At 44.0% G+C, this 13,235-nt stretch overlaps 1 protein-coding gene across 1 annotated transcript; it reads left to right on the top strand.

Moving 5' to 3' along the window:
• Window positions 1-1,007: 1,007 nt before the first annotated feature.
• On the top strand, window positions 1,008-12,463 carry LOC139452538 (RNA-binding protein RO60-like). Its single transcript, XM_071234053.1, has 2 exons — window positions 1,008-1,204; window positions 5,922-12,463. The coding sequence occupies exon 2, from the start codon at window positions 5,956-5,958 to the stop codon at window positions 7,600-7,602; it is 1,647 nt and encodes a 548-aa protein (XP_071090154.1). The 5' UTR covers window positions 1,008-1,204; window positions 5,922-5,955; the 3' UTR covers window positions 7,603-12,463.
• The last annotated feature ends 772 nt before the right edge of the window (window positions 12,464-13,235 follow it).

Raw genomic sequence — 13,235 nt, 5'->3', positions numbered from 1 at the left:
CACGGGGCCGTAAAACCTACGAGTATTCAAGCAGCAAAGCATTAATTGTCATTATTTATGATCTAGATTGTAGAAGACTGGAAAGGTTTGTTCCTTAATCGGTTTTCAAAAATATGCATAATACTAATGCGTCTCAGCTGCAGAAATCACTGCAAATGTAATAGTATTTCTCCTTAAAAAATACTATCATATGTACCTAATTAAAAGTTTGTGTGTGTGTGGGGGGGGTGGGGGTGGGGGGGAGGGGGGGGGGGGGGGGGGGTTACAGTAATTGTAGCATAGGACAGTGGAAGTGGAAGAAGGACGAAGGCATAATTCCCTCAACTTTCATTGAGATTTTCCGACATTCCATGATAGTTAAAATAATCCGCCATTCAGCCAGATTTCAGGAATTGCAATGAACACACACATACACACACACACACACACACACACACACACACACATTTATTTGGGTAGACAGGAGCCTAGTCTAATGCCAGTCTATCGCAGTAACGAACGAGAACCAGTTTGTTTTAAACTGTCTCTGCGAGGAGCTTTGACGCGGCGTCTGTCTACCTAAACAATTAAAAGCGCTAGGATTGCGAAGCGTGAAACCAGTTTACGAGGAGCGTTCTCTGGATTGTGCTTGCAGTTACCTAGCTATACCGAAATAAATATCTGTTTGCTAGGTTGATATTCTATTGCGTCGGCCCGTTTTTTTAATATTACATTACACTTGGCTATATAATAACAATAAAGAATTCATTATATTAGCTCAGAGTATTACTGAAATATTTTCGTGAATGAATATCTTTATTGCCTCGATTGTAACAAGTTCTTGGGGAATACAACACGGAAGTAAGGGAAAAACAACTGAAATCATATACCGAAACATGTAGTTTAACTTTACTTCAAAATATGCAAATAACAGTGGAAAATCTTAACGTTTGCTTTGGTTGTAAAATATAATATATTGCTTCCCACAATGATATTGTTGTCATAAATATGCCATAGCTTTACGCGGAGAGGGTATCGGTATTGGACCCGAGCATATCGTTCTCTGTTAACGATATCGATAGCGGAACAAAGGGCAGTGTGGTAATAGGTTGCACTTGAGAGATACGTAACGTGGCGTCTCGTGTTGAACTTGGGAGATACGCTTGGGTCGAACTGTACTCCGAGATTTGCCTTTAGGACCAAGACAGCAGCTTGTCCGGACACGGTACGTGAAGCCCTACACTGAGACACACGACACTTCAAACAGACGAGACGCTCGTACATGTCACTCTGACCGCATTGTTCCTGTATTAATGTTAATCAACCATGTATATCACATCGTTCCATTAACCTATAATATATGATAATATGTGTTAATGTATTCTTTGTTCACTGATGCGTGTCTTGAAAACATGATTGGACTGTGGTATTTGATTAATGTATGTTCATTTCTATAAACGGCCTTGAATCAATATCCTTGTTTACTTCGAGAAACACATTCACGCAGGTATCTGTCTAACACAGTTAACGAGTATACACTGAGTTGGCTCCAAGCTAAGTGTGATATGGGGTACGTGGCCTGTTGGGATTTATTATCAGTAACGTTGACCTTGTTCGTGAATGTACAACGAATGTTGATATCGTCAGGTAATATGATCGACAATGCAAGTAAGTGCACATTCACATAACGGGCATGCCAACCTTAAGACGTCATAGTGTTAGAGCAGCACTGCCAAGCTCGACGTTTGTTATTCGTGTATCATTGCCCCAGTGCCGGAAATGGTCCCATTTCAAATATTCCTTTGATGTGAATTGTGAGTATGGATCAGTTGAAAACACCAACAGATGCATCATTTCTTCTTAATGGGGGCTGTGGGGTAACCAGTTTCTCGTCACGCCAATTGTGGGAAGCCCATTTCTGGCGTCCCCGCTGTGATATTGCTGGAATATTGCAAAAAGTGGCTTAAAACCATACTCACTCACGCTTCTGAATGAAAAGAAGCGTGCATAAAATGTAACACAAATGCATACGTGGATCCCAACTAGAAAATGTCGGGAAAAGAGATCTTAGATGTGACGACTACAGAGCTCCAGATAAGCTGCGTATCTGCGTGAAATACGCATAAAAAATGCAGAAATACGCAGTAAAATAAAATCCAAGCGTACCAAATACGCAACGAACATTACAGATACGCAACAAAAATAAAACTTGTGCGTATCATCAAGATAGTAATAGTGTAACCCTGCGTATTCGATTAGCAAATCAGCAACTTATTTTGAAATTATAAACGGGCATTCCGTCAACCTTGCCAAACTCCACGATGAAAAAGTTCAATGTCTCAAATACGTTCAGTAGCAACAAGTGGCAGGCCCTATAACTAACGACCGTGCCGTTGTAGGCCCTATAACTAACGACCGTGCTGTCACAGGCCCTATAACTAACGACCGTGCTGTCGCAGGCCCTATAACTAACGACCGTGCTGTCGCAGGCCCTATAACTAACGACCGCGCCGTCGCAGGACCTATAACTAACGACCGTGCAGTCGCAGGACCTATAACTAACGACCCTGCCGCGCAGGCCCTGTAACTAACGACCGTGCTGTCGCAGTACCTATAACTAACGACCCTGCCGCACAGGCCCTGTAACTAACGACCGTGCCGTCGCAGGACCTATAACTAACGACCGTGCTGTCGCAGGACCTATAACTAACGACCGTGCCGTCGCAGGACCTATAACTAACGACCGTGCTGTCGCAGGACCTATAACTAACGACCGTGCCGTCGCAGGCCCTATAACTAACGACCGTGCCGTCGCAGGACCTATAATTAACGACCGTGCTGTCGCAGGACCTATAACAAACGACCGTGCCGTCGCGAATGAGAGGTGTTTTGAGGTAGGTATCCAGCCAGCACTTGTCAAGTATTTAAGACACAAGTCAGGTCGAAAACGTCGCTCTTTAATAGGTACAGCCAGCCTTCTAAAAACTCTCTCATTCCGAATCTTCTTGAACGACCGAGCTTGCAATGTCTGGTTCCAACAACCAGGGGCAGGTAACTCTTATCACTTCCTGCCGCCACCAGTACCCTACATTTAACTGGCCCTTCAATCGTTTGCTGCCACTGATCACAGTCACTACCAATACATGTACTACCGTTTCGTGTGGGGTGTGGGTAGCCTATATGGCTGGGACGAGTCCAAATTTACTACCCATGCAGGTACCCACCCCTCTATTACCCGACCCTTCCCGGCTACCAGCTGTAGGTCTCAAGAAATAGGTACAAATGTCCGATTGGGAATAGTTTGACCGTAGTCCTGGCAAAATGTATTTAGATACTGTATAAAACGATCTGGTCATGCATACACTGAAGTTGACTGAAGTTTTATCTCTGTTCAAACATATAAAGTCAGAGGGAATGCGTGCATAGTCAGAAAGAAATGCGAACATTAGTCACTGATAGTGTAACCTTGGAAGTTCTAGATAATTTTTGCCATTGAACAAAATATCACGTGACTAACCACGAGTCCGGGTAGTCCTGTGGGTCCGGGTCCTACGCAGGAACCACCCGATCCGGGTACCCGAGTTACCCGTCCGAGCCCTAGTAGCCTGGTGATTAAAGTTTTCGCCATTCAGACCCGTGAATATCGGATGTAGAATAGGTCTTCAGCAACCCATGCTTGCCGTAAAAGGTGACTATGCTTGTCGTAAAAGGCGACTAACGGTATCAGGTGGTCAGGCTTGCTGACTTGGTTGATGCATGTCATCGATCCCAATTGCGTGGATCGATGCTCATGATATTAATCACTGGATTGTCTGCTCCAGACTCTATTATTTACAGACCGTCGTCATATAGATGGAATATTGCTGAGTGCGGCGTTAAACAACAAACCAACCATTCAGGCTGAATGCCCTGGTTTGCATCCCCACATGGGTACGACGTGCAAATCCAACTTCCGGTGTCCCAATGTCGTATTGTTGCTGGAATATTGCCGAAAATGGCGTAAAACCATACTCACTACAGTTTCTACTGCCACAGATATTTCTTCCACATACCACTCTTACATTGTCATTGTCCTTGTAGGGGCGGTCGGGTAGCTTAGTGGTTAAAGCGTTCGCTCGTCACGCCGAAGACCGGGGTTCGATTCCCGACATGGGTACAATGTGTGAAGCCCATTTAAGGTGTCCCCCGCCGTGATATCGCTGGAAATTTGCTAAAAGTGGCGTTTAACCATACTCACTCACTCACTCAAGACTGAACTCTTGCAAAGATAAACTCCACCTCTTGAATCTCAGCTGTTTGTGGTAGGTGACCGCTTCCAACAGGATACCCTGTACTTCCCAAATGCACCTCAAAATGTTGCAACGACAAAATCAATGCATGTGTTTCTTATTCTGTTATGTATTACTTTTTGTCCTGTGATTGTCAAGTTTCTTTGAAATGTGTGATCAATGTGATCAATTGCCAGATTCAAATTTTTCTCAAGATTGGGGCTTTTCAAGACAGGAGAATTCCTGAGTACAGAATTTACTCTTACAAAAGCTGCATGGCAGTGGTTATCCCAACGAAATTTTGTCCTTGGCCAACAAATTAGTCGTGAGAGGGGCCGCTACTTTTGCATTGACGAGTTGTACCTGACCTTGACTGACTAGTAAGAGGGTTGATTTGTAAGTTCTAAGCCTTACAGGGAAGGAATTGGGTGAAAGTGAAATATTTTCTTATTAACTGATTAACACAAAAAACGTCAGTTGAGTCAACTGTCGGAAAACTAAGCAGAGACCTGTGACCTTTAATGAGGCGTTGAAAGCTAGTCTGTGCATTCTTTTAACCATTATGGCATAACCTTGTACTGATGAAGTTTATTTAGTGCAGCAGAAGCAAATTTGGGGAATTTGTGACGACTTATTTTTTCACTAACGGCTGCAAAACCAAGAGCTTGTTTACTTAGAACTGTGAGCTTAAATAATCTTTGTAATAAAACACCTGGCAACAATGTAGTTTTTTAGCAGACAATGCCGTTTTTAAAACAGTCTGAAGCATGATTAGTTTTTTGAAGCATTTTCTGGTACAATTTATCCCTTTAGATAAATCCCATGAACGCCCAAACTCGTGAATTTAATCTGACAACTGTCTCTGTTGTTCTGGAGTAAGGGAAGCTGATTTTGCATCAGGATTGCTGAACACCTGAGAATGGTTAAGCCTAGGGCCAGCCTTCTCAGCCAAATCATCACATGCTCTCTGGTAAACTCTGAATTGCACTTATCGATACAGATTCAATAGATGAGACAGTAGCAATGACGTTTGGTGGCTCATGTTCAGACCTGTCATAATATTCCTTTATCATATTCAAACGACACAACCGTTTTTGTTTTCCCAAGCCTTGAGTTTGGACAGTGAGGTCAGTTTCACGGACTTTCTTAGCAACCATTCCATATAAAGGTATCTAGCTCTCAAAAGTTCACCGGGGATGGGTAATAATACAAAAGAACATTGCCAGGACTGAAATTTCAACCTTTGGAAGTTTTATGATGGTTGGCTTCAATTTTCTCTGCGAAAACTGCAAAATAAATTCTGGCAAATGCTCTGGCCATCAGAAGTCAGAAAGTATACACATAGTCTTGTAAATTTAATCTGTTTGTCATTTAAGCCGCTGTTTTTTTAAATAGCTCAGTAATTCTCTAACCATGAGACCAAAGACTAACGCAAAGGGACTGTACCCTACTACCCGAACTGACTCCCTAGCTGCAAACAACAAATGAATGCCATCATCCCACTCCTCAGTTCTAAAGCAGTAAATCCTGATTATAGTTTTAAGTGTCCGATGAATGAGTGAGTGAGTGAGTTTGATTTTACGCGAGTACTTGTATCATTTCAGCATCATTAGATTCTGTAATGCAATAAATGTCAAATGTAATCAGATAAAGATATAATTTCTTCATTTACAGGTGAGACACTGTAAGTAGATGTGGTAACATCATCATGGATATCCATACCACAACACCTGACACTGTTCCACAGAGCGCTCCGATATCTGCCGACCAGGTGAGAAACAACGCAGGGGGGTTCGGGTGGAAGGTGGACGACATCACCCGCCTCAAGCGCTTCCTGTGCCTGGGTTCAGAAGAAGGCACGTACTACATCTCACAGAAGGCCTTGACGCAGCAGAATGTTGGGTGTATTGTGAATCTCATCAGTGAGGGAAAGGGGGTAGATGTGGTCAAAACCATCAAACAGTTTAGTCTGGAGGGACGCACAGCCAAACAGACATCCATCCTACGTGCTCTTGCTGTCTGCTGTAGAAGCACTGATTTAACCACCAAACAGGAAGCCTACAAAGCTCTGGGTGACATCTGCCGAATTCCGACATTCCTGTTCGAGTTTATTGAACGGTGTGAGAGTCAGGGGAAGACCACAGGATGGGGACGCGCGCACAGAAATGCCATTTCGGCCTGGTACAACAGGTTCAGTGATGACCCTGTCAAGCTAGCCATGCATGTCACGAAATATCGACAGAGGAAGGACTGGTCGCACCGGGATGTCTTGCGACTATCACACACCAAACCCGCCAACGAGGCCATCGGTGTCGTCCTCAGATATGCCGTAAAAGGACTGGCAGATGCCAAACAAATGTATGACAAACCGGAACTGGAATCTCCAGCTGTAAGGAAGGTCCTGCAGTTCCTGGCTGTTGTGGAGGAGGCCAAATCGTGTAAGGAGGAAAACAAGATAGTGGAGCTGATTCGGCAACATGGACTTGTACGGGAGCACATCCCCACATCGCTGCTGTCGTCTACTACTATTTGGAAAGAACTGCTTCAGAAAATGCCAATGACAGCCATGATTCGGAACCTTAGTAAGATGACCTCAATTGGCGTTCTAACAGCCGGTTGTTCCGAGGAAGATCTGGTGGTTCAGAAACTGACAGACCGAGACTCCCTGAAACAAGCCCGGATCCACCCGTTCAATGTGTTGGTGGCGCTGAAGACCTACTCAGCAGGCTGTGGAGAGAAGGGCAAACTAACTTGGACAAAATCTGATCGTATCGTAAAAGCTTTGGATGATGCTTTCTACATATCCTTCAAACATGTATTGCCAACGAACAAGCGTTATCTTCTAGCAGTGGATGTGAGTGGCTCTATGGACTGCGCAGTGATGGGTACACCGTCAGTCTCGTGCAGGAGTGCTGCTGCCGCCATGATGATGGTCACGAAGCGGACTGAAGAGCCAGACAAGTCCACTGTTGTTGCTTTCTGTCATAAGTTAACCCCCCTTGACATTGTAAATACAGATGATTTAGACACAGTGACAGGCAGAATAAATGACGTGAATTTCGGAGGGACTGACTGTGCGCTGCCGATGGTCTGGGCCAAAAAAGAAAAGAAGATGTTTGATGTGTTTGTGGTGTACACGGATAGTGAGACTTGGTTCGGAAAAATTCATCCGTCTGAAGCTCTGCGCCAGTACCGGAAGTGGAGTGGATTGTGGGATGCTCGTCTGATAGTCTGCGGAATGGCCAGCAATGAGTTCACAATAGCAGACCCTGATGATCCTGGGATGATGGATGTCGTGGGCTTTGATTCAGCCGCCCCAGAGGCCATGCGCTCGTTTGTCATGGGCGAAATTTAAATTCGCAGTGATGGTTATCTTCAGTAAAAGAAATTGCCCTTTTCAGCTTAAATGTGCTTTAGAGACTGGTCATTTATATAATACTATAATTAAATGACCAGTCATTTATCAGTTAAATGTGCCTTACCAGAGCGGAAATAGTCAGGCATACTGACAATTAAGCTATTACTTCTTTTATTTGTATCAGAGTGTGCAGATTGCACAAGTCGTCGGATTGTTTTTTGTGGGGAATTCTTCGCCATTCCTCCTGTAAGGCGTTGGCGAGTTGTGCCAGTGTGTGGAGACACTGGGGACGTTGACGGACGCGTCGATCAAGTTCGTCCCACAAATGTTCAATCGGGTTGGACGGCCATGGAAGGACATTGATGTTCTCATTAACAAGGAAATTAACTGTTACACGTGCTGTGTGGGGCCGAGCGTTGTCATGTTGGAACAGCTCCCTCTGGCGGTCCAAAGTTATGAGGACGCAGAATTTGGTCTGTGTATCGGTTTGCTGTAAGATTGCCCTGGACAACCGCTAACTGTGATCTACCAGTGTAGGATATGGCTCTCCACACCATGACACTCACTCCACCAAATCGGTCCACCTGTCGAACGCAGTTCGGCGCAAAACGTTCATGTCGACGTCGGTATGCGCGTTGTCTTCCATCCCGTCGTTGAAGAAAAAAACGTGACTCATCGCTGAACCAAACGCGCCGCCAGTTCCAGAGATCCCATGCCTGAACTCTGCTGCACCACCGGACACGTCGTTGACGGTGTAGACGTCGCAAGACAGGTCCAACTTTTGGTCGTCTCGCTCTAATTCCCACTTCCCTCAGACGATTTCTGATGGTTTGGTCGGAAATTCTTCGCATACCAGGCACTTGTCCTGCTGTAGCAAATCGATTCCGAAGGTGATGCAACCGGATGTACCGATCCTAAGCAGGGGTGGTCACTCTTTGTCTTCCACTTCTGGGATGATCTTGAGTCGAATTAGTGCGGGTATATTGATCCCATAGTCGAGATATGGTGCTTTGGTGAACGTTGAAGTGTCCCGCAACGGCAGACTGGGACTCCCTTGCTTCCAAACTTCCAATGGCGATATTTCGGTCAGCTGCAGTTATTCTTGGCATTTTTCGATTTCCGTTTCCGTCAGAAAATTCGTAACGAACTGATGAATTTTGTACGGTCTTTTATAGTCAGTGTCTCTGTTCTTGTTTCCAACATTTTGCACGTGCATTGTGCTGAAAACTTCTTCTGAAAGCAATTTCCGTGCATCCTTTGCAGATAAACGTTTACCAAAAACATTTTGAGATGTGTTTGTGCGCGATGCACAACAAACATCACATGATTAACGGGAATCCAACATAAGAATTGTCTTTATGACGATTGCTGGGAAAAAAAATCTTATTAGAATTATCAAAACACCTATTTCGGAGGTTTCTTTTTTTGAAGAGTGTATTATTTTTCATTTTTTCATTCACCTCTTTGTTGTGAAATGTCGGCCGTTTATTTGTACTTTGTAAAAAAGTCTTGACGTCTGTGCTTTCTATCATTTGGTTGGCATCTTGACTGCGTGGGCCTGCCGATTGTTTCGCATTCAGCTAGCATGAGCCCTTTCAAACTTTGGGGGCTCGCTGTGCACTGATGCATCATTCTCCACAATCTCATTAAAATAAGATCTTAGTTCTTGTCGCTAAACAAAGAAGTTGACTTTTATGCAAGCCCCATGCATTTCACTACCCAAGAATGGGTATAAAAACATGTGCGTTAACGGGATTCCATATGCATTGTTTAGCATCGTGCTGACAACAACCACTCAGAAAAACAACAAAATTACGCAATTATTCAACATTACGAAATACCACGCCTGTCCGAAAATGAGTGTCTGTGAGCCATTGGTATGCTTGAAGCAGGATCGAGTCAACGTGATGCTGCAAGACAATTTAACGTCCACAGAAACACCATTTGGTGTTTATGGCAACGTTGGCAACAGACGAATGCAGTCAGAGACCATCCTCGGAGTGGCAAGCCACGCGTAACCAATAATCGATAAGACACCTGGATTCGAACAACACACCTACAAAATCGATTCCAGCCAGCAACAGCGAATGCAAGAAGCATCCCTGGCCTCCGACGAATATCTTCACAAGCCTCAGGTGTCCAGGGATTGTTGCCATTTTGACAGGAAACCACCGTCAAGCACGTCTACAGTGGTGCAGACAGCGCCTACGCTGGACGGCCATGCAGTGGGGACAAGTTCTATTGACTGACGAGTCTCGTTTTCACCTCAGCCACAGCGATGGACGGATTCGAGTCTACCGACGTCGAGGTTAACGTTACGTCAATCATTGTGTCATGGAAGAAGATCGGTTCGGGGGCGGCAGCGTAATGGTATGGGATGGGATTACAGCAAGACAGAGGACCGTTTGATAGTGGTAGAGGGAAATCTCAATGGTCAGCGCAACCGCGACGAGATCATCGGCCCTGTTGTTCTACCGTTTTTGCGTCGTCATGGCCTCGGCATTACCGTTCAACATGACAACGCCCGGCCTCATATTGCTCGACTTGTTCTGGATTCCCTTCAACAAAACAACGTGAATTCATCCCCTGGCCGGATCGCTCCCCTGATCTCTCACCAATCGAGCACATGTGGGATGAGATGGATCGGCGCCTTCGACGTCAACCACGTGTTCCACAGACACTCCAGGAACTTCGAAATATGCTCCAGCAGATATGGACAGATATCCCACAGGACTTTGTGCGACGCCTGGTCCATTCCATGATATGAAGATGTGTTGCTTGCATCGCAACCAGAGGTGGACACACACACTATTGATTTGTAAATTGACATTTTGGCATGTTCATGTTTATTTTATGAAATCACGCATTTTCCAAAGTCAGTATGGCAAATTAAGCCATTTGAACACTTACAGGAGTCTTTTATCTGTTGCAAACCGAAATTGTTTCAGATCTGGTAAAAAACATAACTTTACATTAAATCTTATTCAATGTCACAGGAACTTTTGTTGTTTAGTACATTAGACATTCCGGAATGTTCATTTTCTTCAGTTTTCAAAATTTTAATCGAGAACTGGGTTAACAGGGTTTTTTCAAGCGTAGTCTGAAATGGAAGTCTCCAGGTTCCCGTAAAGCTCGAGAAAGCTGCATTCTAATTGGCTGATGTCGACTTCTTGTTTGTCGTTTCACTGGTCGCTCAAACTTCGCGAAAGGTCGTTCTGATGTGACCCGTAATGGGATGTCCTCAGATCTTTGTTAAGCGGCAGGGAGAACTTGGGTTTGATTTTAATGAGATTGCATTATCCCGGACAACTGTGAAGAACTTTACAATTACACAGTGCTATTTCTTCTTACTCCTGATTCGTTAATCCGGAAATTGTTTTTGTTTAAACATATGTATTTTATTCTCATGAAAAGGATTGGGCACAAGTTATCACAGCTTAGAACGCCCTCTCCCATAGATTTACATTTACGTATATGCTCATTTATAATTGATGAATTAAATACAGAAAGGAAAGATGAGAAATACCCCTGCTCGTGCGTTTCACCGAAGTTGTAAACCTCTGAGACCTGCATCACTTCGGGCTTTTCTCCCACATTAAGCTGACACGCCGTGATATAACTGGAATAATGTTAAAAGTGGCGTTAAACCCAAGTCACTCACTCACTCCCACGCACGAATGTTTATGTCTGTAAAACTGAACTCCAAAATACATCCTATGACTTACACGTGCCTCACGCAGAAGCACCATGCATGTGCGTAGGTTGGCATTCCTGATTTTGACACTTTCAAGAAAGGTAGTTTTATCTCCGTGGACCATTATTTCTGTGAATCTTATTGGATCTGCTTATCATACACTTGTCATTTACTTGATTTCATGCATTGTTTGTGTATGAACTAGCGATGCGACGCCTGCAGTATCTACACCCTTTTGACATGCTTGAAACTGGCAGAGGTCAGCGTGCAGTGGCCCAAATGTTCCATGTTACACAGTCTGTGGTTAGCAGATACTGGAACAGGTACCAACAAACCCAACATATTGTCGTTGACCCCGTCCAGAGCGTCACATGAAAACGACAAGAGTACAGGATCGATTTATCCGAAACCAGCCACAACAAAATCGAGGTCACACGTCAAATCCATTTGCTGCAAACTTTCACCAGACTCCTGGAGTACGAGTTACGGGTCAGACGAGTGGAAATCGTCTACATGCAGCTCATCTCCATGCTCGACTGAAACGTGTTGTGCAGCCCCTACCAAATCGTCATATTGCCAAGAGACGTCAATAGTGTACATACAACGTCGAAACTGGGGGTAATCTACAGATCATATGCTGTCATGATTCACTACCGGTTGTAACGTGTTTCGAATTCATACAGCTATTACCAGAAACTGCTGTATCTTACAAATTTGGAATTTCAAGTTATGTCCGAGTTTCCCCTACTTTTTTTTAAGAGTATAACTATATTCATGCTTCGTTCCGTGGCTTCATTCGCATCCAACTTGTTACATTCTGTATCAATAGTGACATCTTTACCGTACAAAACAATAGTTCTTCGTGGCCTACGATACGGAGGTTTTTATATTCATGATCATGTTAAACTGCAGTATGAAATCTAACTTGAATTGCGATGATGGCTAGTTTGTAATAAAACGATACCACCGAACTCTTTCTATGAGTTCTTAATGATCCTCTCCATTTGAATCGAAACATATTGTACTTTTGAATGTCCTTGTCGTTGTCTTTTCTGGCCAACACAATGATAACTAGATACTATTCCACAGTCGTATTGAAATGATATATATGATAAATGACATGTAAATAATCAGCATCAGCTGCAAGATCTATTAAATGTAAGAAGTGCCTTAACAAATTCAATTGTGTCTGATGTTTTTGTCTACGAAGAGCTATCCCAAGTTGACGGGTGCTAGGTCCCGTCCCTGGTGTTGCCCAGCCCACCCCAGTCTTTGCCGCCTATGGTAAGCTGTTAGGGCCACACACTTCACAGGACTCCTTGCTTTCAGGCGGGTTGCATTGGTCGGGTTTTTAACGGTAGATGTTGAAATTCGCCTTCCTGTTTTTGTACGAAAGTTTCTATTGATAACAGGAGCTGATTTAAATCTATAGTTCAATTAATGTAATGAGACGGACTTGTCTTGTTGTCGGCCTGCCACGCCCATGCCCAACCGTTTGATGGTACTTGTCACACAGTCGAGAAATGACACTTTATTATTTGCCAATCATTTGAGAAACTTCGGATATTGTTGACGCCCCCCAACACCACCCCTCTAACGTACCCACTATTCGCCATTGTGTCTGTTCATTTAGTGGGGCATGCCGCGATATGACTGGAAGACTGTTAAAAGCGGCGTTAAACCTAACTCACTGGAATATTGCTGAGTGCGGCGTTAAACAACAAACAAACAAAAGCATATTGCATATTGACGTATTAAAATTAAAACCGATATGCACTCTTTGCGTAAATCCGTTCTTCAAGGAACACGATGGGAGATATCCATATTAACCTGTGGCATGGTATCTCTGTCGAGCGTAAGTCCGGACCAGTACAAGAAGCCACACTCTTTTGCATGCAAGTTGCTATATAACTGCAATGATCTTGAACGCGACGTT

This window comes from Haliotis cracherodii, unplaced genomic scaffold, assembly GCF_022045235.1.
Source record: "Haliotis cracherodii isolate W230 unplaced genomic scaffold, xgHalCrac1.p SCAF_9, whole genome shotgun sequence".
Taxonomy (NCBI): Eukaryota; Metazoa; Mollusca; class Gastropoda; order Lepetellida; family Haliotidae; genus Haliotis; species Haliotis cracherodii.
Note: the sequence above shows the minus strand (reverse complement) of the source record. Positions and strands in the feature narration are given on the sequence as shown.